Source organism: Gymnoscopelus braueri, assembly GCF_963280865.1.
Source record: "Gymnoscopelus braueri genome assembly, chromosome: 14".
Classification (NCBI taxonomy): Eukaryota; Metazoa; Chordata; class Actinopteri; order Myctophiformes; family Myctophidae; genus Gymnoscopelus; species Gymnoscopelus braueri.
The window spans coordinates 17,105,194-17,128,879 of NC_137619.1; the positions used below are offsets into that span (position 1 = coordinate 17,105,194).

The 23,686-nt window shown below is 42.0% G+C and overlaps 1 protein-coding gene across 1 annotated transcript in view; it reads left to right on the forward strand.

Annotated features, from left to right (window-relative positions):
• The window catches only part of dntt (deoxynucleotidyltransferase, terminal), a gene marked incomplete at both ends in the record, with an annotated part of 111,480 nt that overhangs the window by 39,338 nt on the left and 48,456 nt on the right, over positions 1-23,686 (forward strand). The window contains 2 exons of the mRNA XM_080449956.1: positions 1,725-1,857; positions 12,315-12,417. Coding sequence (XP_080306082.1) covers positions 1,725-1,857; positions 12,315-12,417 — 236 coding nt within the window. The remainder of the gene's footprint in view (positions 1-1,724; positions 1,858-12,314; positions 12,418-23,686) is intronic.

Consider the following 23,686-nt stretch of genomic DNA (forward strand, 5'->3'; position numbering starts at 1 on the left):
TTGTATTTATTAGTTTACTTGAGTTTATAACATTTTTTGAGTATTTGGAACAGGAAATGGGCATCAACTGGCAAGTCGTTGGCTCCAAGTCAAGTCTGACTGCAACAAACATGAAGGAGGCCTTCAGAGACAGTCCAAAATGTTTGTTTTACCAATGAGTTGGCGGCTCGGAGCCAAGTCTGCTGACACTACACGAGGCCTCCTTTTCTTCTCTTTGTGAAATGATAATCAGTTCTTGCTCGCCCCATTACAAACCTTTCCTTGACGTTTCCGAGATAACTAAAGAAAAAAAGTGTTTCTTTCTACCTCTCTTCATTCCTGAGCTATGGATGCTTATGCAATTTTGACCTTGACCTTCATGGTGACCTTTGACCTGTTTGAGACAACATTTAGTTCCCACAAAGTTTCACGAAAATGCACCCATCTGTTCTTGATTGTGACCTTGACCGTTGACCTTTCCAACGTGAAAGTTAATCATCTCTTTGGGGCAGTCTACTAATCACTCAAACTAAATGTTATATACATCTACCCTTCCTTCCACAAGCACAGACGGGGCCGATTACAATGCTCTGCAACCCACGCATGTGGGCAAGATATTTTTAGCATACCCCTCAATGTGAAATAGCTACGTTTAAAAAGGAAGAACAGAATTTCGGATATCAAAATGGTGCTGATGCACCAAGTATGTGTACAGGTACACTATGTAGGATTTTATTCTCTGAGGTGTTGAAATCAGTGTTCAAATCTGACAAGAATGGATATGTGAGCGCCGCAGCAGACAAGTAGGAGCCTTTGGGACATGTAGACAGTGTTATCTGTGAATTGTCATCAGATATAGACATCCCATGGAGGGTTAAGAGTGTAAAATGGGGAAAAGGCTTAAAAGAAAATACTGCTCTTGTACAGTTTTCCCATTCATCACTATCGTATTTCCGCTATTTCAGACCTGCCTAGGTCGTTCTTCGGTAATGTGTCGCGAGATATGTAATTGAAAATTACATTATCGCCTGCCGCTGAAAGGGTCTCGTTCATTTTGAAACTCGATCAGATAATGTATTATGCTGACAGACATTCTCATCTCTGCAGTCACAATCCATCATTCCAAACTCTTATGTCTATGGTGTCTGCACTGCATGGAAAAATACAGTTATTTCCCCTTTGGACAAGGAAGGTATAGACAAATAATGTATTAAATTGTAGGCAGCTTCTAGACTTCTAAACAGGGACATAACAAAACATGGAAATAAGCTAAGAAGTGAATAATATTGTTTTCTTTCTATTCATGCGTGAACATTCTATAATATATCTACATCCACGCATGAATAAAAATAAAACAAGGTCAATGTGAAGGAAAGACTATTGAATTAAACTATAGCCCCTGTGTCTGAAACAGCAGACACAGAGGCTTGTTTCAGACACAACAATACACTATTACAGACCATAACACATTCATATCTGACTAAATCATAATGGCATGCAGTTCAACTGTAAGTAATGTACAGGAATTTATCTTGAGTATCAGTACTCAATCCTCATTTAAGTCTGAAAATAAAAATTTTGACCGGTTTAATTGCTGTGTGGAACCTCAAATTTAGTACAACGGGACAATACAATACCCATTCAACAGTTACGCAGTATTCACCCTAACACTTCCCCTGAGCAAAAGGGTATGATTGATGGGTGGCTCAGAGGAGGCTAATAGCCACATGGTCTTTTCCCTGCAGGTTTCCTGCATCATGGAGACATCTCCAGGGCTGTCAGCAAAGCTGAGGCCCGGGCCCTGGGGAGCATTATTGACGAGGCTGCCCGTGGGATCACACCAGACGCAATACTGACACTGACAGGTGGCTTTTGCAGGTACAAGACTGGTCTCCTCTAATCAGCGTTGATGTGGTAGTTTGAAACAGAACAGGACTTATATTTTGCTTTCGTTAGTTTTTGGGGGGAGGAACAAAGTGCAATATTTCAATACGGTAAAGTTAGTATCATTTATCCATTGACTCATGGTCTTGCAAATTACACCAAAGTTCTCACACAATCAGTTAGGAAATTTCCCCTTTAATATACCAGTAAACACAGTTTTATAATAACATTTGAGAGTCTGTGGGAAGATGATAAAATGACTTTGTCTTTTTTGAAAGAGACTTTTTTTGTTATTTTCCCACGTCATTAGACAGAGACAGTGAGTAGAGAGACAGAAATGGCAGGAGATATAGGGAATGACATGCTGCAAAGGGCCTCAGGTCGGATTCAAACCCGGGCTGGCCGTATCAAGGACTCTTAGGGCCGTTTCACACTGGATCCGTTTTCATTCAAAACGTTTCCCAGATCGAATGCTGGCCTGCATTCACATTGGCCAAGATCCAATCGCACCAGAGAACACATGCATATACACCCCCGATCCTGCAGGTGGCGGCATGCACATAGTGTTTCTTCTGTGGACACAGACGTCATCAACTATGCGACAATGTTTGTGTTGGTCGCGCATAAATATTGCGGCGGGGGGTGAGTCAACGCACTGAGCGCTCAGCGCGTCAAGGCCATGGTCAAGGCACAGACCGCTGTGTTGTTGACGGACAACGGATGTACGCTTATGAGAAACAACACAAATAAAACCTGGTGAAACACTTGTGTGCATTAGCGCAAGATGAGGATACAGGAAACATTCAGTCTAAATGTCCAGTTTGCTAACCTTCACAACTACCGTAAATTTCGGACTATAAGCCGCGACTTTTTTCCCGTTTTTTGACCCTGCGGCTTATATAAGGGTGCGGCTTATCTATGGATTTTTACAGCTAACGGCCACTAGGGGACCTCCTAAATCTATGGATTTTACACCCGCGGCTTATAGTCCAGTGCGGCTTATATATGTACAAATCATTCAATTTAGCTGCTGCGGCTTATACTCAGGTGCGGCTTATAGTGCGAAAATTACGGTACTAATACTTTTGTATTTGAAACTTTAAATTTCTCTAAATATTATAAACTTTCACGACAGCTTAAGTACAAAAATATATCATTTATGAAAAGGCAACTATAGTAGCCTATACAGTGAAGTCCGACTGAATGACTGAAACCTTGTATTGTGAATTGTACTTCCATGTACTGTTTCTCATGTCTCATGTCTAAATAAAGTACATCAATCCAACGTCTTTTCTTTTTTGACTCTCTTGGTGTGGGGAATCTGGGGATTATCTGGCACATGTATGTATCTGTTATGAAAGAGAAATTGCATCATGAGTGAAACGGCTATAGTCCTTGGGAAACCATAAACCTACGTAGGCCTACATCTAAATGAGTTACCATATTTACTTACAAATTTCAAATTACAAAGCCTTATAAGCTATATATTTCTGGGATGCATAGTAGCTGAAACTCCACAAGATACCCACAAGATATACTATATATATATATATATATATATATATATATTAATATATATATATATATGTATATATATATAGTTGCTGTCCTTATATGGCCGTGACACGGCCTCTCTTTCTATCTCTCGCGCTCTCATTCTTTTTCTGTATGTAATGTTTTATATAATAAAAAAAAAAGTTTTATATATAAATATTGCGGGTTTTAGTGCATCATCCCGCAGACTCATTTTATAATTTAATGATGAAATTAACCTGTGGGATGCGGCGGGAGTAAATGTTAAATGAACCCATGGGATGACAAGGGACAGAATGGGATTTATTTCTTTATTGCGGGAGGGAGCGGCGGTCAGTAATTAACTGCGGGATCCGGCCATGGTTGAACCCCTGTGGATTGATCTGCGACGTGTTTTTGTTGGCTGTTTTTGTCGAGTTTATATACCGTCACCTATTCCAATTAGCGGGCCACTTCCGTCTAATGGTACGCTTGCTTTCACATTGCAGCGTACCGTACCCGAAAACGCATGATCCGGATCCGAAACTGCCTCCGGAGGTGGTTTCGGGAACGGAACGGTTACCCGTTTCGGGGGACGATTCGCAACATTCACACTAGCCAAGCGGTCTGGAGTGCGCACCCGGGACCCGAGTGTGAAACGGCTCTTATATGGTACGTGCTCTTCTGGGGAATCCCCTAAAAAATATTTTTGAAGCCAATCTCTGCGTAAGGTAGTAGATGAAATGTGATGATTGAACAACATCCACCAACGTTAACATGGTCTCTTTATTCCTTGCCATATGAGAGAGAGAGAAGCTGGTGTTCACGCAGCATGCATGTTGCAATTACATTAAGCAGCCGAAACTCATTGTCAACCGCACGGTTCTACAGCACTCATGGTGAACACACTTAAAAAGCTACCTGCTGAGTGCGGGTATTTGCTCACAGCCTGTGCCCTCCCTTTGTCACCATCTCTTTGTGCTTTTTCTTTGCGCCTGAGTAGGCATGGAGCGCTCCTCGCTCTGTGGTGTTGTAAAAACCTAGCTATAACCGCTGGCATCTGAGTTAAATAATTCAAAAGCAGTCTGGCGGGGAGGACGTACGCTTGCTTCTCAACGGGGTTGAATGACCTGCCACGTTTTGGCCTGTGGTCTTTAATAGGGCTTTGGCTACACACTGTAAAATGCATTCATGGGGCAAGCTACACTTTTACCCTCTGAACCCATTGTCTTCTTTTGAAAAATTAGGTTATCTGCTAATAGAATTTGTCTTGACAGACTTCGCGATCATACCGTTACAATTTTGACTACAGACTACAGTGCTGTAGACTGCAGTGTGTTCAGTAGAACTCTATCACAGCCAGCGTCGGTTCATCATCCCTCCCAGGTGATGGCGCTCTTGAAAGAGGTGGTGTTGGCGTTGGGATCCAACGTATATTTAATCCTCGGAAGGAGAAACGACAGCTGCAATGATATCTGATTATGTAAATAGCATCTCCTCGAGGGGGAAATTTGGAGCGAGAGATGAGAAAAGTGATTAGGCCATCATGGATAGTTACCATCAGGAACGAAGGGGAGGAAGTGTCTAAGCTTTACGGGCCGGGAGCCTGCTGCCTCTGACTGTTGACTACAAACCCAGGGAGACAAGCTGAACCATTTATCTGATTTGATATCCGCTGGTGCCTGTTTAAGGTGCTTCACATAAAAAACAATTTGTGGAGTGAGGCTTCAAACACAGTGACCTGTACATTATACTGAAAGTCAGCAATACCTCCCCCCTCCTCCCGCACGCACGCACGCACGCACGCACGCACGCACGCACGCACGCACGCACGCACGCACGCACGCACGCACGCACGCACGCACGCACGCTCACATCTTGTCTTGTTAAAGGGCAGGAGATTCTTTAGACACAATTTATACGCAGCAGGAAGCCACATTAGGCCTATTAGACAGAAATAGACGTGGGCTTCACTTACGACATCAAACGGCAGCACTAATAACTTGCTAATCTTCCTCCTGTGACATGTTTGAAAATGCTCTTCCTCAACTCCTGTCAAAGCTGCAGTTTAATTACCTATAATTTCCAGCTAGGATTCGAATTCATGACTCCTTTTTCTCTACCTGATTAATTAAGTTAAACGTTTGCTCGTCGATTCACTCTGTCAATTCTTCTACAGTAATATGCCTCTCTTAAGTGTCATGAATAACACTCGGTTCTCCAGTAATTGCAAGTCTTCATCCACTTGAAAAGTGGAAAAAAGTGTTCAAAGGATTTGTTGACATTAGTGTCATCTGTGTTATTGAAAGTGAAAGACAGGGCGACGAGTCCTCGAGCGAGTGTGTGTACGTGTATGTGTGGGGAGTGTGATTAAAAATAGACGGTACAGTGTGAAAGGGTTCAGACATGTCAATGAAAGTGCTGGCTTTGGTTTCTATGTGATGTCAGCATGTCCCTGTTATGGGCCTTTAAATTACATTAGATCAACTCTAATCCCTAATCAAAGTGACACTGGTGAAGGGTGTCAAAAAACATCAGTGCTCATTGAATTGGTTCCCCTGATCATCTCTCATCTCAGTTACACAAGGAAGGGCATTGTCAGTGGGTCTCTGAGATATACTGTATGTATGAGGCTTGTGTTGTGGCATCTTATGCTCTTTTATCTTTCAAACTTAAAGTTTACTTGTGCTCTTGTCTGAAATCGGTGAAAACAAGTTAGATGGTGAGAATGATATAACTTGATGATGCATTGCTGCTGGCTAAGCTGTTTTTCTACCATGGCCATGTGTCTCTCTACTGCAGGTAAACTTGGAGTTCCTTGGGAAATTTCAGCGACAGCCACACTTCCGACAACTGTATAATTCATTCATGTCGCCCCGTCGACTACACTAGCTTGTAAATATCCATGTATATTTTATATGGTCTGGTAGAAGCGCTTAATAATTCATCATTTTCCCTCACGCAATAGAGGTGTGCAACGTAAGTTCAGGTTTGATGCGATGTTGTTGTCTTGTGTTGCTGCGCCTAATTAAAAAAAAAAACACCGCTTTGCCAGTGTTACCACACACTGCTTGTTAAAAACCTCCATCAAAGTTCCCCTCTGAGTATTTACACCGTAATCTTTCCCAGCACTACCGTACATGTCCCACTGGGCAGGAACGGATGCCTAATGCTGAATAAAAACGGTGTGTTGAGAGGGTATACACCATTAGAGCCAGAGGGAGAAAAAAATCCCTCTTTGCTCGAGAGAAAGCACCTGACATGCTCATGTCATCTCTTTTTCCGCTGACTGCGGTTGATTTAGAGGAAGTATCTGCATAGACCAGACAGCTTGATGCTCTGGCTAAATCAGTAAAAAGCTAAAAAGAAATATTCTGAGGTGTAGGCTAATGCCACCATGCCTAAGCCTCGAATTTGTTCACGGAGCACAGTACCCACTGCGACCCTCCGACCTCTACTCCCTGCTTCATCACCTCCCCTCCTCAGATCTGACACAAACATAATTGAAACTTGGTATTTTGAGAGCTGATTGGAGGTAAACTGAATTCTATGCTAATGATCTCTCCCCCCCCTTTGCTATTCACGGCACACATTTATGCTGTGCACTCGAGTGCGTTTTGCTAGCACAGCAGTGGCTGTAGCACTGTGTTTCACTTAACAACTGGCACCATATGAGCTGGGAGAAGTGGCATCTCTGCGTTGCCAATTAAGAGCATTGGATGTGTTGTGAGAAAGTAGCTCATTCAGCAGAGATGGGGATCTGCGGTGCATTTTCAAAATAGCTCCGTCCAGCTGGTCGACTCATTACAGAAGTATCTACTTCTGGCAGCAATGGTGGGAGGAAGGTCAACATCTGTCTCTCTAAATGACAACAAGACAGAAGTACCTCATGACTGTGCAGACATCCCACCCTGGAGAATCTGATTTCAGCAACCCAGCTCACGCCATCCCTTTAATGTTCTTCCCCTTCGTTTGGGTGTAACTGTAGGTAGCAAGCTAGGTAAGATGAAACGCACAGCCTTCCTGCATCTAAGCATCGCCTGGACCATTGCCTCTCATTTTGCTGGGTTAACTCTGAGATGGCTTTCCGTGCCTCGTGATAATGCTGCAACAAAGTGTATGCACGTGTGTCTGCATGTGTTGCTGCGAATGCCTGTACAATGCCTACAGTAGCTATGTGTGTGTATGTGTATGTTCTGTATGCATACATGTGTGGGACAATGATTATCAGTCTATCTCACCTCACCCCTAGGCGGATAACAGTGGGGTTGACTAGAGCCACTTAGGTTCCTCTGAAGTGCTGTCCAGCCACCTTTGTTCTCGACACGATCACAGCCTGGCAGCGTACGTCGTGTCCTTTGAGAGGTGACAACAGGCACTCCCCATCTCGCTCTGTCAGTGCAGCCTTGTTCTCACTTTCATGTATGATCAAATATTCAGTGTCGCGTGTGCTTGTTGTAGAGGGCTCGCATGCTGTGAAGGCCATTATTTCATATCATTTGACATGATGCTGCTGTCTGATCCATCTTCTGTGGACAGATGGCTGGAGTCTGATTATTTCTGAAAAGTTGTTTGTCCTCCAGATCCGTGTTGTGATTGGTTGGATGACATACCAAGGTTTTCATACCCGGAGATTTTGAGTGTTTGGTCTATAGGCCTGTGATTATCTGTCTGGCCTCTTGCTTAAAATCCCAAATGACCCTGGGCAGGGGAAAACAGGAGGCAATTTCCCAGGAGGCAATTTCCAGCACTTTGCTAAGTCACATTTTATAGCTGTTGTAAATCTCACTGCAAATATCATTGTTCATACATTAAAATGATAAAATGGTAATTATTACAAAAACATGAAATCACTGTTTGTTATATTTTTATTGTGCCATGGGCACAATAAAAATTGATAATTATAACAAATTCAAGTCTATGAGTCATTGACAACTAGCGATAACAATAGTGTTTGTCTCCATATTGTTCTGTTTTATCAAGCGAGAAGAACAGGCCTTTTTTTTATTGCTAATCTATAACCAAACATTCTCTGAATGTGTAAAAGTGTTGTGTGACCACAAATACTGTTAAAATGAATCAGAAATGCCTTGGAAAGTAACTGTTCAGATATCGTAGACTGCTGTAAGTATGACCTACTGTATTTAAACCCTGTATACTTCATTGACCAGGGTCGCCTAGGGGTCTATACTTAGTTCCCTCTGTTTTCCCTCTACACCAACTCTTTTGGCAGAAAATAGCCTATATACAAGCTCACAATGCTATTTTCATCAATTGATCACCAATTTTTGCTGAATATTGGTTTATTAGACATGCCTAGAATAGGGATGCTAGGGTGCATGTGGTTAATGATGTATTAGGTTTTGGCACCACTGAATACAGTTTTGGATGACAGCCGAAAACCATATATTTATATAAAAACGGTGGATTCAGGCTGAGTGTGAAGCTATCAAGATATCTGTGAGTCTCAAATACCTAATGAGTTTGGTTGGATGGCAGCGAATGCACTCTTTGGCTACATCCACGCTAAGATGTTTTCGTTGTAAAACGTCATCTTAAAATTAAAACCATCTCTGTCCACACAAGAGTTAGCAACTTCTCAGACTCAGGACTAATCTCCGTCCATTACTCCATCACATACACAGGGCACGTGCTTGCCGGTTATATAGTATCACATTTGACATTGTCATTTGAAAACAACTGCCTTTAAAGTGCATAAATGCTACAAACCCATGGAACACAAGGTCATTTGAAACCTTGAAATCATGGCGTGTCGGTGAATCAGAATGTCTTGACCATTATGAATTGATTCAGATTTCTCACTACGTTGTCTGTCCATCCAAAACATACATTTAAGAATGTTTAGCGCTCAAATCATTTCTGATAGGATCCAGATTAAAGCTGCACTATGTAACTTTCTTCTTCTACCCCGGATTTGAACGCGGTTCGCTGCAGTGTGAAGTGCTGAAATCTTTACCATTGAGCTAATAGAGCCTGCCTGCTTGCTCAGGGGATGAATTGAATCTTGACCATCAGGTCAAAATTCGTGTCAGATCCTGTGTCTTGGTGATACGTGACCTTTGACACGATCTAAATGTCTCAATAGAAAAGCAGGGAGAAAAAACACAATCACCCGAATTGTATTAACATTACAAAATTGCCGCTTTAATATTGACAGATTAATATACAATCTTTCTTATCGCAAGAGTGATTTACAGAGCAGGGGGTGTACTTGATTCAGCCAGCTGTGCCCAGATAAAAGCTTAATTAAGGTCTGGGAAGGGTTTTTTATTTATTTAAATGCAATCCATTTCAGATTAATTATTGCCCTATTAAAATGTAAAAGTAATTAAGTGTTTTTTTTTAACGTGTATATGCACCCCATAAAAACATTCAATATTCCAATATAGCACACAATGACAATAATCAAAGTAGGTGTTTTTCATGGTAAATTGAAGGTTCTTATCTGAGGGCATAATGAGTCTCATACGCAAAACCTTTCTTAAATAATGTTTTGTTCTTGAGTAAACAGCAAAAAAACAAGGTAGGATTTATGAAAATGGTAACTAATTATAACCCTAAATTGGAAGGGCGTGCATGTCCATGTTGATTTGAATAGTTAAACACCCTGTTAACACCATAAAGGTATGCAAATAAGGCAGCCATGGTAAAAAAGCTTTTCAAACACTGAAATTTAAGTTTTATTGTTGTGCGAGGCTGAAAACAGTGTAAAAAAGAAGTAAGAAAAAGCCAAAGTGTTTTTACTTATTTACACTAAAGTAGTGGGGTTAAGGGTAGATATCGTTGGTGTCGGGCAGAAACCTCATATCTCCATATTTCAACTTTTTATGTTTTTGCGTTAATGAATGCCCTACTTCATCATACAAGAATGCAGCACAAAAGTGAGGAAATATCAGATCTACAACCTCACAACGCTTCGCGATGTTTTGAGCTTGTAGATCGGCTATTTTCGGCTATTTTATACTTTTTATTTTAGTATTAAAAAAGGAACGGTTTCGGACATACAAGGTTTCCATCCCTCCATCTTCAACTGCTTACCCGGAGTCAGGTCGCGGAGGCAACAGTTCCAGCAGAGAGCTCTAGACTTCCCTTTCCCGAGCAACATTAGCCACTTCCTCCCGTGGAATCCTGAGGCGTTCCAAGTCCAGTGTGGAGTTATAATCCCCCCATCGTGCACCCAAGGACCTCCCTAGGGAGACTCTCTGGAGGCATCTGTACTAGATGCCCGAACAAACGTAGCTGGCTCCTTTCCAAGTGAGTCTTTCGCAGGTGACTGAACTTCTCGCCCTATCTCTAAGGGAGAGGACAGCCACCCGTATGAAAAAACTCATTTAATGAAAAAGCATGGCAAGGAAATGACTAAAGCTGTCCACACACAGACGGCAGGAAGACACACAAGTGATAACATCAAATAGAAATGGCTTGACTTCAAATTAAATTTGCCCAGGCTACAAAACTGTAGCCTGAGACTGCAGTTAGTTCTTGCTATATACTCTAGCATGAACTAAAGAGAAAATATGATACTTGTGCACCTGTTCAAGCCTACTACTTTGCTGTTATCTAGGTGAGCACATCTACTCACCAGTGTTTGCTGTGACCTTCTCCAATTAAAATTGAAATCTAAAAAGAAAAAAATGCATCTTGCCGTGTATAGGTGGACCTGTCACATTTGAAAAAGATTGATGCAATAATTGGCAAGACTGCACTGTCAGGTGTCCACTGATAGTACGGTAAATGGAAAAGAATATACTGTTGATTACATGAAAACATTATTTATTTGGGTAACGTTCTTTGGCTTACGATTTCACGTCCAGGCCTAAATGGGAATGTGCATAGTATGTATTTTATTTGCATTTTATACATTGTCAGGTGTATAAAAGAGCTTTCCGCTTGCAGCTGTAGGAAGGAGTGAGTTGTGCGCACGGCGCTGTTAATATGATTATAATCAGAAGCCTGAATGACTACAACTGTACTGATTAATTTTGTTAATTTAAGGTTTGTTTATTTTGCACAAAGAATAAGGCAATTCACACTTTATGATAAAAATCTAATTGTTGACGGGGGTACCTGATTGCTCAGCCAATTAATGCACAGACCATTCATTGGTTAAGTTATTTTGGGGTCTTTTTTTTTAGCCTTTATTCGATTGGTACAGTGTAGAGAGACAGGGAACATGGAGAGAGAGCAGGGGAGTGATATCTAATTTGGTAAATGGTCCAGCAGGCCCGGGAATCGAACCCGGGACTCGCTGTCAGGCATTAGAGCCCATTTGGTAACCACTCAGCTGTCGTGTCACTCCACACACATTAGTAACTGCAATATACTTACCACACTTTTCTTGGTACTGATATTGTAACTGATGACAGTTACAGTATATTCAATTTGTAATTTAATTATGAACATGTATACTGTTTCTTCCCAACCCTGCCTTCTAATATAGTACATCTTTTATGTCAGTTGCATTCTAATAAAGTCGGCCCACATGCAAGGGGAGTCTTTGCTGAGCTCCACAGTATAATATTATCCAACTTGATAATCACTTGATAATCACCTACCTGCACTGTATCAACACTCCCTGCCTGCAGTTATGCTGACAGTGAGGCTGCTTTTGTGTGAGCTTGCTCAGGCTCCATATGGAGCATACTTTTATTACACTGATCCAAGTAGAAAATGATGATTCTCATAAAAAGTTAAGGCTCTGACAGCTGAAGCAACAAAAAATGGAAGCCTTTAGACTTAACAACTTAGGAAAGATTGCTTGTTTTAATAATGAAAAAAAGGCCATGCTCAATGCTTTTAATAGCCCCGTCTGCCATCTCCGCTGTGCATCAGTTAAGCACTGGGACATTCCCTTTTTCATTATTTTCCTGGACACAGTCAGTGGTTTACTTAGTGCTTGTATGTCTCTCCATTTCCAGGGGGAAAGAGTTTGGTCACGACGTAGACTTCCTGCTGACGACCCCTGAGCTGGGGAAGGAGAATGGACTGCTCATCAATGTGATCGACAGACTGAGACAACAAGTAAGTTAAGATTAACCTGTTCTATGGCTCTACGGTACTGTATGTATGTGGCATGTTGCACTGTAACATCCTGAGTGTTCATTTAACCCTTTCAATCCGGGAACGCATCTCGTGTCATTTGCCGCGCTATGAGCTTGTAGATCTGCTATTTTTGAGAAATCATGAAAATGTGTGCGAATATTGGATTTTTTTTTTTTTAAGCTGACATTTGTAACTCAAATCTTTGCTTCTGGGGGTCCCTGGAACTAAATATTTTGCAAATGTTCGCTTTAAAAAAATATATATTTCAAGATTTGCACACATTTTCTAAAATAGCAGATCTACAAGCTCATAGCGCGGCACTCGGTGCCGCGCTATGAGCTTGTAGATCTGCTATTCTTGAATAGCCAAAGAAATCTTAAAATGACACAAATGATGCTTTTCCGGTCTTAAAGGGTTTTACATTTAACACTGAGAGTGTAAACATTTTTATTTTATTCTTGGTACAGTATTTACCCTCTCAGGCCCAGATTTATGTACATGTGATGAAAGACTGAATTTGTGTTCACAATCTGCATTAAATTAATCTATCTCTCTGTATGTCTAATTACGCAATCAGCAATTGAGACCGCCTTCTAGTAGCTTTTTTTTGTGTGTGAAGGACATTTCCTTCTTAGAATTGTGGAATTTGAAAACAAAGTTTCTTTATCCAATCTTTACTGATAACTTTCAGAATTATCAATGGCACACAAAAATAATCAGCATAGTTTTGAACTCACATTTGTCTATAACATCTTACTCTTGAGACTGTATAGCTGCTGTGTTGGTTTTTAGCGCACAATGAATTTCATGTGCCTTTTACTTGGTACTGTGGTGTTGTTGACAATAAAGTTGAACCTTGAACCTTTGAAATGAGAGACAACTGTACACAGTTTATATACATTTGGATGTCTACCATCAACCAGCATTGGACATATTAAGAAAAAAGCCTTGGGATAGAGCCAGACCCAGTTTCACATGTGTGGTGTGTTTGTGAAGTGCATGTACCAATATTGATACATATATAAGGCGCATCGGATTATAAGGCGCATCCGCACTATAAGGCGCACTGACGGTGCGCCTTATAGTGTGGAAAATACGGTACTGTATGTGCATGTGAGAACAGGCATGTGTGCTGTGTGGGAGTCTAAAGAGTAGTGTGTGTGTAAAATATATATACTCTTAAGTGTACAGTACGTATATAAGAGAGTGTCTGTTGTGTTGTACTGTATATGGTGAGGGAAATCTATAGAGCCTAATCGACCATGTGATTCGTGTGTGGGTGATGTGCATGTGAGTGAAACGTGTGTGCATCTTAACAGGAGTGTGTGTGTGTGTGTGTGTGTGTGTGTGTGTGTGTGTGTGCGAGCATATGGATTTGTGTATAATGTGTACAATATGTATGTTTGTGTTTGTGTATAAACTCTATCTATGAATTCACAACATTTCTGTGAGTGAGTGAGTGAGTGAGTACACCCGGTGTACATATCACTGAGGACCCGAGGGAGTGATGCGCTGACTGGAAAGTTCGTCGAATCAGCGGATCTCCAAATGTTCAATAAATCCACAAATCCCCATATATGGAGTACCCTGATGTCATCAATATGACAACATAGTACTAACATTTTAGACTGGCCTGACTCCATATTTGGGCATGCGACAGACAGACAGACAGACAGACAGACAGATGGGTATTGTATTGCATAACCAGTTGGGGCATGCATTCTCAAGTTGCATCATTCCTGACTTGCATTGTTTCTGAGTAGGCGGCACCAGTCTAGTTACTTTAATGAAACCTCTTAATCTTTTTCATTCCCCCCCCCTTTTGAGACGTATTAATAGTCTCTCTACAACTGGATATATGACTTACAATTTACAATTGCAATTTACAGTTTAGGCATTAGGAAAACGCTCCTATACTGTACAATGAGTAAGGTAGTCACATACATCAAATGCAGGGAAACGGTGTAGTGCCTCAGTAAACTAGGATACCTTTTTGTCCATTTGTCCTTTTTTAGATATGACAAAATAGACGTGTTAATGTTGCGTGAATACGCACAGTCCGGATAATCCAATATCATGATGATTATTCTGCAGAGTGTAATGAGGTGTCAAATGTTAATGTGGTAGAGTAAAAGTATATAAATAAATAAAAATGTGGTGAAGTAAAATTAAAGCTGTGATGAACATGAAAACATTATTAAAGTGCAGATCCTTCCAAAAACAACTTACTGTAAGTACTGTGACAAAATTATTATTTGTGCGACATATTGAATCATCTTTTCTCAGCCATACAGTATATTCTTCAACCGCCTTTTAGGGCTGTTCAGTGATAAATGTCCTTTGCAGTGTGTTCCAGCTGCCTCCCCTAGAAATCTTAACTATACATCATTTGTGTTTTACGATTGGGATGGGAATCAGTCAGCCCCGGTTTATTGTCCATACTGTACCATGGGATCTCTTTTCTTCAAAGATGACAGAAAGAGTATTATTCCGCGGTTCCCATTCCCTTACTGTGTTACGGAAACCTATTGCAGAGTTGTCTCTCTGGAGTGTCTCTAACAACGCATTGCTCCAGTCAGAGACAACTTCCCATTTCCACCTATTGTCATTGTGGAATTCAACTATATGTTATTATCAACTGCACTTGTGTCTGTATCAGTAGCCTATATCAGTGTGTTTTATGTTCTGCCGCTGTGAGAGACTGTAACAGCCTCCTCCAGGATCAGAAGCTGTGATCCATATAGCAAGGTGTGTGTTGTCGTCTTCTCCTCTGTGGCCACAGAGGTACATTAACGGTGGATCCCAAGACGACATGCATCCGTGGATCTCTTTGTCGATCTCTTTGTCGCTGAGCCACATCTTCCAAGGATCCTTTTGTGAGGGTCCTCTCCATTTTCACTTGGAAGACCTTCACATTCACCAGATCTCTAGGCAATGTTGTATCTTGACCACTAACCCATTAAGACCGGGAACGCATCTGTGTAACCACTTAAACCATTATTTTATACTTTAGCTATTCAAAAATAGCAGATATACAAGCTCATAGCGCGGCACCGAGTGCCGCACTATGAGCTTGTAGATCTGCTATTTCTTGAAAAATCTTAAAAGCGAACATTATTAACTCAAATCTTTCCTTCTGGAGGGTCCCTGGAACAACATATTTTGAGATGGGGGTCCGCGGCCAAATACATATAATTGTGGGGGTCCTTGACATGAAAAAGTTTGAGCACCACTGACATGGAAACATTTTTTCTTTTTTTTTCAGAAAACTGAAAAATAGACATTTGTAGAATCAGCCTCAGGTCTTAATGGGTTAACCCATTTAGACCTGTGGCCGATTCTAAAAACGCCTTCTAAATCCTGACTTAAGTTTTCTGAAAAACTTCAAATGTTTATTCAAAAATTACAAAAAAATGTATGTCGCTATATACTGTACATGGCAACAAGAACCCCAAAATGGGTTCCTGTCTTGAAAGGTATAGTTACAAATAGGGGTTCCCGCCCTAAATCGGTTAAGCCCTATAGAGCGTGCCAACGCGTCGTCACCACGGGGGGCGAGGCATTGGGCGTGGCATTGGGCAATGTTAAGTCAACCTGGTTTTTACCCCTCAAAGATGTCCGCCGCTACCAAAAGACACTTGTTGACGCCCCTTTCAGGAATTTTGGCACGCTCTATACACTTCGTTAAGCATCATATAGCAAAAATAGCCGATCTACAAGCTCACAGTGCGCTGCGACATGTGAGAGTGTAGATTTACTATTTTCACCGAATGTTCGCCTATTTTCGTGCAATGTTTGACTATTTTTGACACATTTTTGCCTATCATGACATGCTCATTGTCAGGACGTTCATGTGGGTCATTTGGTGCCGATGCCATGGGCCAAACTTAGTCAGTTCGGTCTTGGCAAACACTCCTCTGGAAGAAGGACTTTTTCACGTTCTGTGCCTAAAATGTGGAAGGAAAAAATCCTCCTGTCAAATCGTCAAAATGTTACCGATACCTTTCAGAATGATCAATAGTATACAGAAATAGAGAGACAGCCTTTCCTGGTGCATCAGAGGAACATCTTGGGAGGAGAAATTCACAGTGCATCGTGTCTCACCGTTTATATACATTTGGACTGCTGCTATCCGTCAGCATACAGTAAAGAAAAAAGCCAGACACTGATTCACGTGTGTGTGTGGTGTCCATGTGCTTGCTTGTGAAGTGCATATATGTGCATGTGAGACAAAGACTGCGTGGGAGGTGGGACTCTAAAGAGAGTGTGAGTGTACAGTAAATCACATGTACTGTATGTGTACATATACTGTAAGAGTGTGTGTGTGTATAAGGTAATGGGAAATCTATAGTGCCTAATGGACCGTGGTGTGTACTGTATGTGTGCGTGCGTGTGTGCGTGCGTGCGTGCGTTTGATGTCCTCTGTTGTGTTTTAAAAAAAATCCTGTGTGAAACCAGAAATGTTTCAATGCAACGACCCCCATGTATTTGCAAATATAACAACAAATACACCAGAAGTCATGTTGGCTGTGCTTTTGTTTCAAGTTTAGAGGTAGCCTTCCTCACACAGCAAGTAAAATACCAACTATTAGTACAAACCATTATACATTTATGCTATAAGTGTCAGCTCATTGCTTTTATATTTGGCAGCTTGGGCCATGCCCACAGGCTGGTGGTCAGGGGCTTGAGGATTATGGGGTTGTCCAAGTCTAAGGCTAGACTGCAAAGCAGCTTGCAAAATACTGCTAAATCTCCTCCATTATAGGCAGCCGATCTATTTTGAAGAGAAGGTGCTTCCTGTACCCATATCTTTTTCTTGTGTTGGTAATATGGCAGACGGAAGTGTATGACCTACTTACTGTATGTTGTTGACAGAATATGTTCATGTGTGTTGTTTACAATTCTGTACATTCTGAACTTATTTGGATTCATGCACTGAGACACATGTTATTGGAGGGACTCAATGCAGAGCATTTATGAGATCAACACAATTTGGGCAGCAATTGCTTATAAAATAAATGCAGGAGTCACAAAACATCTCCTGGGAAGAGATGACAGGGTGGTATTTGGTGTTTTACGTTACAGACGGCTTACAGAACATATTCATTGTGTATTTTGTTTTGGGAAATGCGTTTAGAATCGTGTTTAGTGAAATGTCTTTGTTTGACCACAAGGATAACACTGAGGATTGCTGTGTAATAGCACTGAATTTGAGCTGTGACATAATGTTAATTTTACGTCTATATTAGGGAAGAGCCACTCCTGCTTCCCAGAAACCAGATTGTTTATTTACGGTAGCAACCCAGTGAGATAGCTCATCAATCTGCATGTCCATAGAGACTAGAGTGACTATAGCATTTATTCTCCATTGCACAACACTGTAGTATTACACACAGTATAAATAAAAAACGAAATGGTCCCCAGGTAATCAAAAAAGATTTTATGGTTTGGAACAGATGGCACTACCATGATATAAAATTCATTTAGATGTCAAACTTCAGGCTCGCTTCATATACTTCCATGGATTTAGTTTGCCATTTAATGTCAATGGATCAACTCTGGCTGAACTGAAGTATGAAATCACACATGCAGTAAGATGCTCTTCCCCTTTATTCTGCTTTGGGAGAGAGCTGTTCATATTAGCAAATACTTGGCTTGTCATGGCCATATTGTGAACAACTTTGCTTTTTAATGTCCAATAGTATTAACACTTTAACCCTGGCATCCCAATTTTGGTCATGTCATTATAGGTGAAAATGAGAAGAAAAAAATAATTATTATATATATATATATATATATATATATATATATTACATACACACACACACACACACGTATGTATAATTTATTTTTTATTTTTTATAAAGCAGATCTACAAGCTCAACAAGCGTTGAGCTTGTAGAGAATCTATTTTGGAAATAATTTAGGACATTTGTGTGGTTAAGGGGACATGCTGGTGCCAAGAGCTTATGATTTAAGGAAGCAAGGGACGTGTCACATTTCTAATATTCTGAACCTTGACCCTGAATACCCATTGTGGTCGGTGTTATTAAAACTGTGAGGGAGAAATGGCCCGGAGTTCTACCAGTTTCCAGGCGTTAACAGAAAATAGATTGGGACAAAGTAAGTGAACGCATGTGAGGGAAAAAGTACAATTTAGAAGTGGCTTACTTTCAGAACTTTCAGTCAGGGCTTTCAAGGACAATGGACAGCACCAGAGACCCCATAATGGAAAATGGATCCCTTGATGGAAAATGAAAGAAAAGAAGGAAAAAGAGTGGGGGGTGAGAGGGTGAATGAGAGAGAGAAAGAAAGAAAGAAGTGAAAGAGAAATGGAGCGTGTGAGAAAGAGAGAGTGGTCGGATAAGTTCATGTCATCTGTCATTTCATCTTTATTTAATAAGCGAAAGGATAGAGTGAGGGAAAGATTGATCAAAGGTGTGTGTATGAGAGAGAAAGCAAACAGAATGTGAGGAAAGGAGAGAGGGAGATGGATGATGTTTACAAATACTTATGATGATGACACTAATTTGCTGCTCATTTCTTAATAATGTGACTAATATCCCAGCACTCCAGAAAAGACCTGTATTTAATGTAATTTACAGTGTGGTCATAATCTTAATATTCATGCTGCAATTAAAATGTAGTGAGCCTCCTGTGCTATTCACTATGTGTTGTAGTGTACCTGCCATAGTCTTTATCCTGAGCTATTGTGGTAGTCCTTATATGTTATGAATCTGTCACTGCACCAAGTAGACGTCAAGGACAATGAGTTAGAATTAAGATTATTTTAATATTCAAACCCAATAAACACGCAGACATTTTAGTTGCCGGAAAAGTACTTACTGACAAAAGTACCTCACATACTGTTCAGTGAAACGGGATGTACTAAACCACAATTAAAAGTGAACTTAACATTGCGATGCGGCGCGTTATGAGTTTGTAGATCAGCTATTCTTACTACTAAGAAGAAAAAAAAGGTCTAAAATAGGGCATAAGTGGATAAGATGGGTCTGAAAAGGGTGTGGGGTGGCTGGGAAGGAAACGGAAAGTTGCATTGTGTCCAGAAGCTCCCTTTACACAGAGTAGGGTGGTGGTGGTTGTGGGTGGGTGTCTGGGCGGTGGGGGGGGGGGGGGGGGGGGGGGGGGGGGGGGGGGGGGGGGGGGGCTTGGGTGTAGTGGGGGACGGAATGGGACCAGCCCGCAGGGAGAGGAGCACAAGAGACAGTGATTAAGTAGAGGTAGCAAAGGTTGACTCTAAGTCGCGTAACCTTGTCATCTGCAATTGAGCCCCCCGGGCCTGTTCGTGTCTTCACTCAGGCCTAATATCATGGCTTGCACCACCCCCGCCCCCCCCTCCACCCCCCTTTACTCTCAACCCCACTCCTCTGTTAGCCTAAGGGGTGGTAAAAATACATCCATCTAGAAAACGTCCTTGTAAAAACGGGTTCATCATTTCCCCCCCCCCCCCTCCCGCTGATTCGGAAAGCATAACTTGGGGGCAGAGGCAAGGTCAGGCACCCGCTTCTGTGGTAGACAGATGAGATTCAGCTTTGCCCTGGTAATGGCGACGGGGCGAGAGATTGAGAGGGCCACGTTTCAACCCCTTTCCATCTATCATCTCTGTCTCTGCATCCTGTATATACGGCTGTTCTCTGAAGATGGAGCACCGAATGAATTGCTACTACGCGGCTGTAATGACGCTATTTCAAGTTCAGCTTTATTGTCCCTGAGCCAGCATGGTCAAGAGATATGAGAGTTCGAGTTGAAATGAGGAAATTAGCAAGAAAACGCTTAGAAGACTCTGGTCGTGTGATGGTTACTTTGACTGACATTGAAAGGACTCACACACAAGCATAATGCCTCCAGTCCACACATGCACGCACACAGACGCACACACACACACACACACACACACACACACACACACACACACACACACACACACACACACACACACACACACACACACACACACACACACACACACGCACGCACACGCACACACGCTCTCCCACTCCCACACGGCCCCTTGCTTTAATTTCTGCAATCAGTGCGGTTCAGGCTGGCAAAGCTCTGAATCAAAGTGAAAGAAGTGTTCAATCACGCCTCGCTAACGCACGCTAATCTGAGACTTGAAGGCAGAGTTTTGAAGTCTGAGTCGGCGGGATTGTGACATCAGATCACAGTGCCTTGCGTCAGCCGAATGCCAACATCATGCTTGTTGCACCGCGAGCAGATGGCCATTAAGTTGGTGGCAGGAGCCATGTGTGCCTGGTTTCCACTCTCGCAAAAAAAAAAGACCAAAGTTTGTAATCAAAATGTATGTAAACTAAAACGGCTAAGCTTTTAGATTGCATTTGCCAAATTAGCATTCACTAGCCTTCTTCCTATTGCCCACTGCTAGGCAAAGCTTTGGGAGAAAGATTATCTCGCTGTTGTCCCCCTCCCTCTGTAATTCCCTCTGTAAACAACAGTTCTGGTGGAACAGGCTTCCTCTCAGATATGCTCACTGACATTATACCTACTGCGTGGTGAATGATTATAGAGTGCTATTGGGCTAAACAGCCCCCGGCGGCGCTGAGACAGGAACTTCATGACATCCTGTTTTTTAACAGGGGATTTGCCGGTGGATGTGTGTCAGAGTGAGCAAAAATACGGAGCTGGAGAGAGGGACGCGAAGAAAGATGATGCAGAGAGAGAGAGACAGAACAGTGTGACTGTATGTGTGCCTGCTCGAGTGTGTTTCTGTGTGTGTGTGTGTGCATGCGTGTGCGTGCGTGTACGAAACGGCCCGCAGGCCTCAACCCAGTGAAGGGCATCCGCATGCAGACACTTAATGGTCTGTGCAACTGTCGCTATAACTCATTAATCCTTTTCTCTCAAGGCATCTGTGAGATTTCAAGGCTAAAGGAAATATGCAGACAGGAAGGGACAAAAATATCTTGACAGTATTATAAGCGCCCCCTCATTTAGGGCCTTATGTACAAGACGGACTGAAAAAACATTCTCCCGCAACTTGTCTTTAAGTGTGGCTCGGGGGGATTTTAATTTCAAGATTAGTCAGTCCTTAAATCCCTTTTATGCTGTCATTCTGGCCTCATCATCTAAGTCGGAGCTGTCAGTGCCTTTAGCTAAAACCATTACTGAACGTAAAGGGGGGACTTTAACCCTTTAAGACCGGGAACGCATCTCTGTGTCATTTTTTGATTTCTTTGGGCTATTCAAAAACAGCAGATATACAAGCTCATAGCGCGGCACCGAGTGCCGCGCTATGAGCTTGTAGATCTGCTATTTTTTTTTAAATCGCGAAGATTTGTGCAAATCTTTGAATATATATATATATTATTTTAAAGAACATTTTAAACTCAAATCTTTGCTTCTGGGGGATTCTACAAATGTCTTCTAAATCCTAACAGTTAAAAAAAAATATATATGTTGCTATAATATCAGTGGTTCTCAAACTTATTCCATGTGAAGGACCCCCAAAATTATATGTATTTGGCCGCGGACCCCCATCTCAAAATATGTTGTTCCAGGGACCCCCCCAGAAGCCAAGATTTGAGTTACAAATGTTCGCTTTAAAAAATATATATATATTCAAAGATTTGCACAAATTGTCACGATTTATAAAAAATATGAGCTTGTATATCTGCTATTTTTTGAATAGCCAAAGTATAAAATAATGGTTAAAGTGGTTACACAGATGCGTTCCCGGTCTTTATGGGTTAAGAACCCCCCCCCCTCCCCCTCCCCCTCCCCGCCTACTCCATTAGAAGGTGAGTGGTTATCTGTAATTGTAGATAGAGAGTCTCCCATGGGTGGCACAGCAAAAGGAGATGGTGGAGACATCAGAGATTTTTTAGCCTCGGCGCCGTCGTTCTAACCCGGCTAACCCGCCGGAAGATAATTGCGGGGCTAAAAAAGTGAGGGCTTGGGGTGGGAACCCGATCTTGTCCCCATGTGTCACTCAAGGCGGCTTCCTGTCAATTAATGACTTCTTGTCGGCACTTCCTCTGTTAACCCATTAAGACCTGAGGCCGCTTCTAAACATTTTCTAAATCCTAACAGTTTTTGTAAAAAAAATGTAAAAAAATAATTTTCACGATTTTTCAAAAATAGCAGATATACAAGCTCGTAGCGCGGCACTCGGTGCCGCGCTATGAGCTTGTATATCTGCTATTTTTGAATAGCCTAAATAAATCTAAAAGTGACACAGATGCGTTCCAGGTATTAATGGGTTAATGCCCTCTGGGTAGCGCTGTCCTCCATTCATGGAGAGTGTGGCGGAGCACAATAGGACGGTCCGACGGGGAACGTGCCGGTTGGGTACAGGGGGCCAGGCTATATACCGGGCCGTGCCTGTGACAAGCTGTTTAATGTTTCGCGATTAACCTCAAGTCATTGGCTCGGCGGTGAGGAGGACTGCTCGGTCGCTGCACTTCTTCCCCCAATTATTGCTCTTTAAGGAGAGAGAGAGAGGGCAGATTTATGGCCACAGAGAGGAGTGCGGTAGCACAAACAATTACACTGGCTGCCGGAATTAAATTGACAATTTGTAATGTTAATCGTCCCTTGCCCCCCCTCCTGCATTGGGGGTTAGGCATAATCAGCCGGGCCAAAGCCCAGAGGAAATCAATCCTTTAGTTTCTCTGCACTATCTCTCTCTCTCTTTCTCTCTCTTTCCCTCTCCTTCCCTGTCTCTCTTTGTCCGTCCCTCCAGCCCCGTCTCTCTTCCATCAATTTATTTTTTACTCCCTCTCTCCTCTCATCTTTTACTTTTTTTTACACATCCTCTTATTCTCTTGCACTTTATCTCCTCTCCTGCACCTCTCTCCTCTTGCTCTGTCGCTTCTCCACACACATCTTTTGTTCTCATCAGTGTTATCCCCCCCGCTTCTTCTTTTCTCTCCTAAACACAGTGATGTATTACTCGGCAGCGACTTCCATTAGCTAACAGACTAGAGCCCATTTACCAGGGAATGGGTTTTAGCCTCCTACTGTGGCCGAGCAGAGGGCTGTCTCACAGTTTGGCTCTTTACACTCCCCAGTACACTCTCACCCTACCGGGGCTGAAAAATTAGACTGATGACAAGTCGGAGCAGATGTTCACACAGTGGCCCATCTCATCCCCATCACATGGATGACCTCTTTGGTACCTCACGTTGTACACTGTAAAATCCTCAGTCTTTAACCCATTAAGACCTGAAGCCGATTCTACAAAATATCTTCTAAATTTTAAAACACT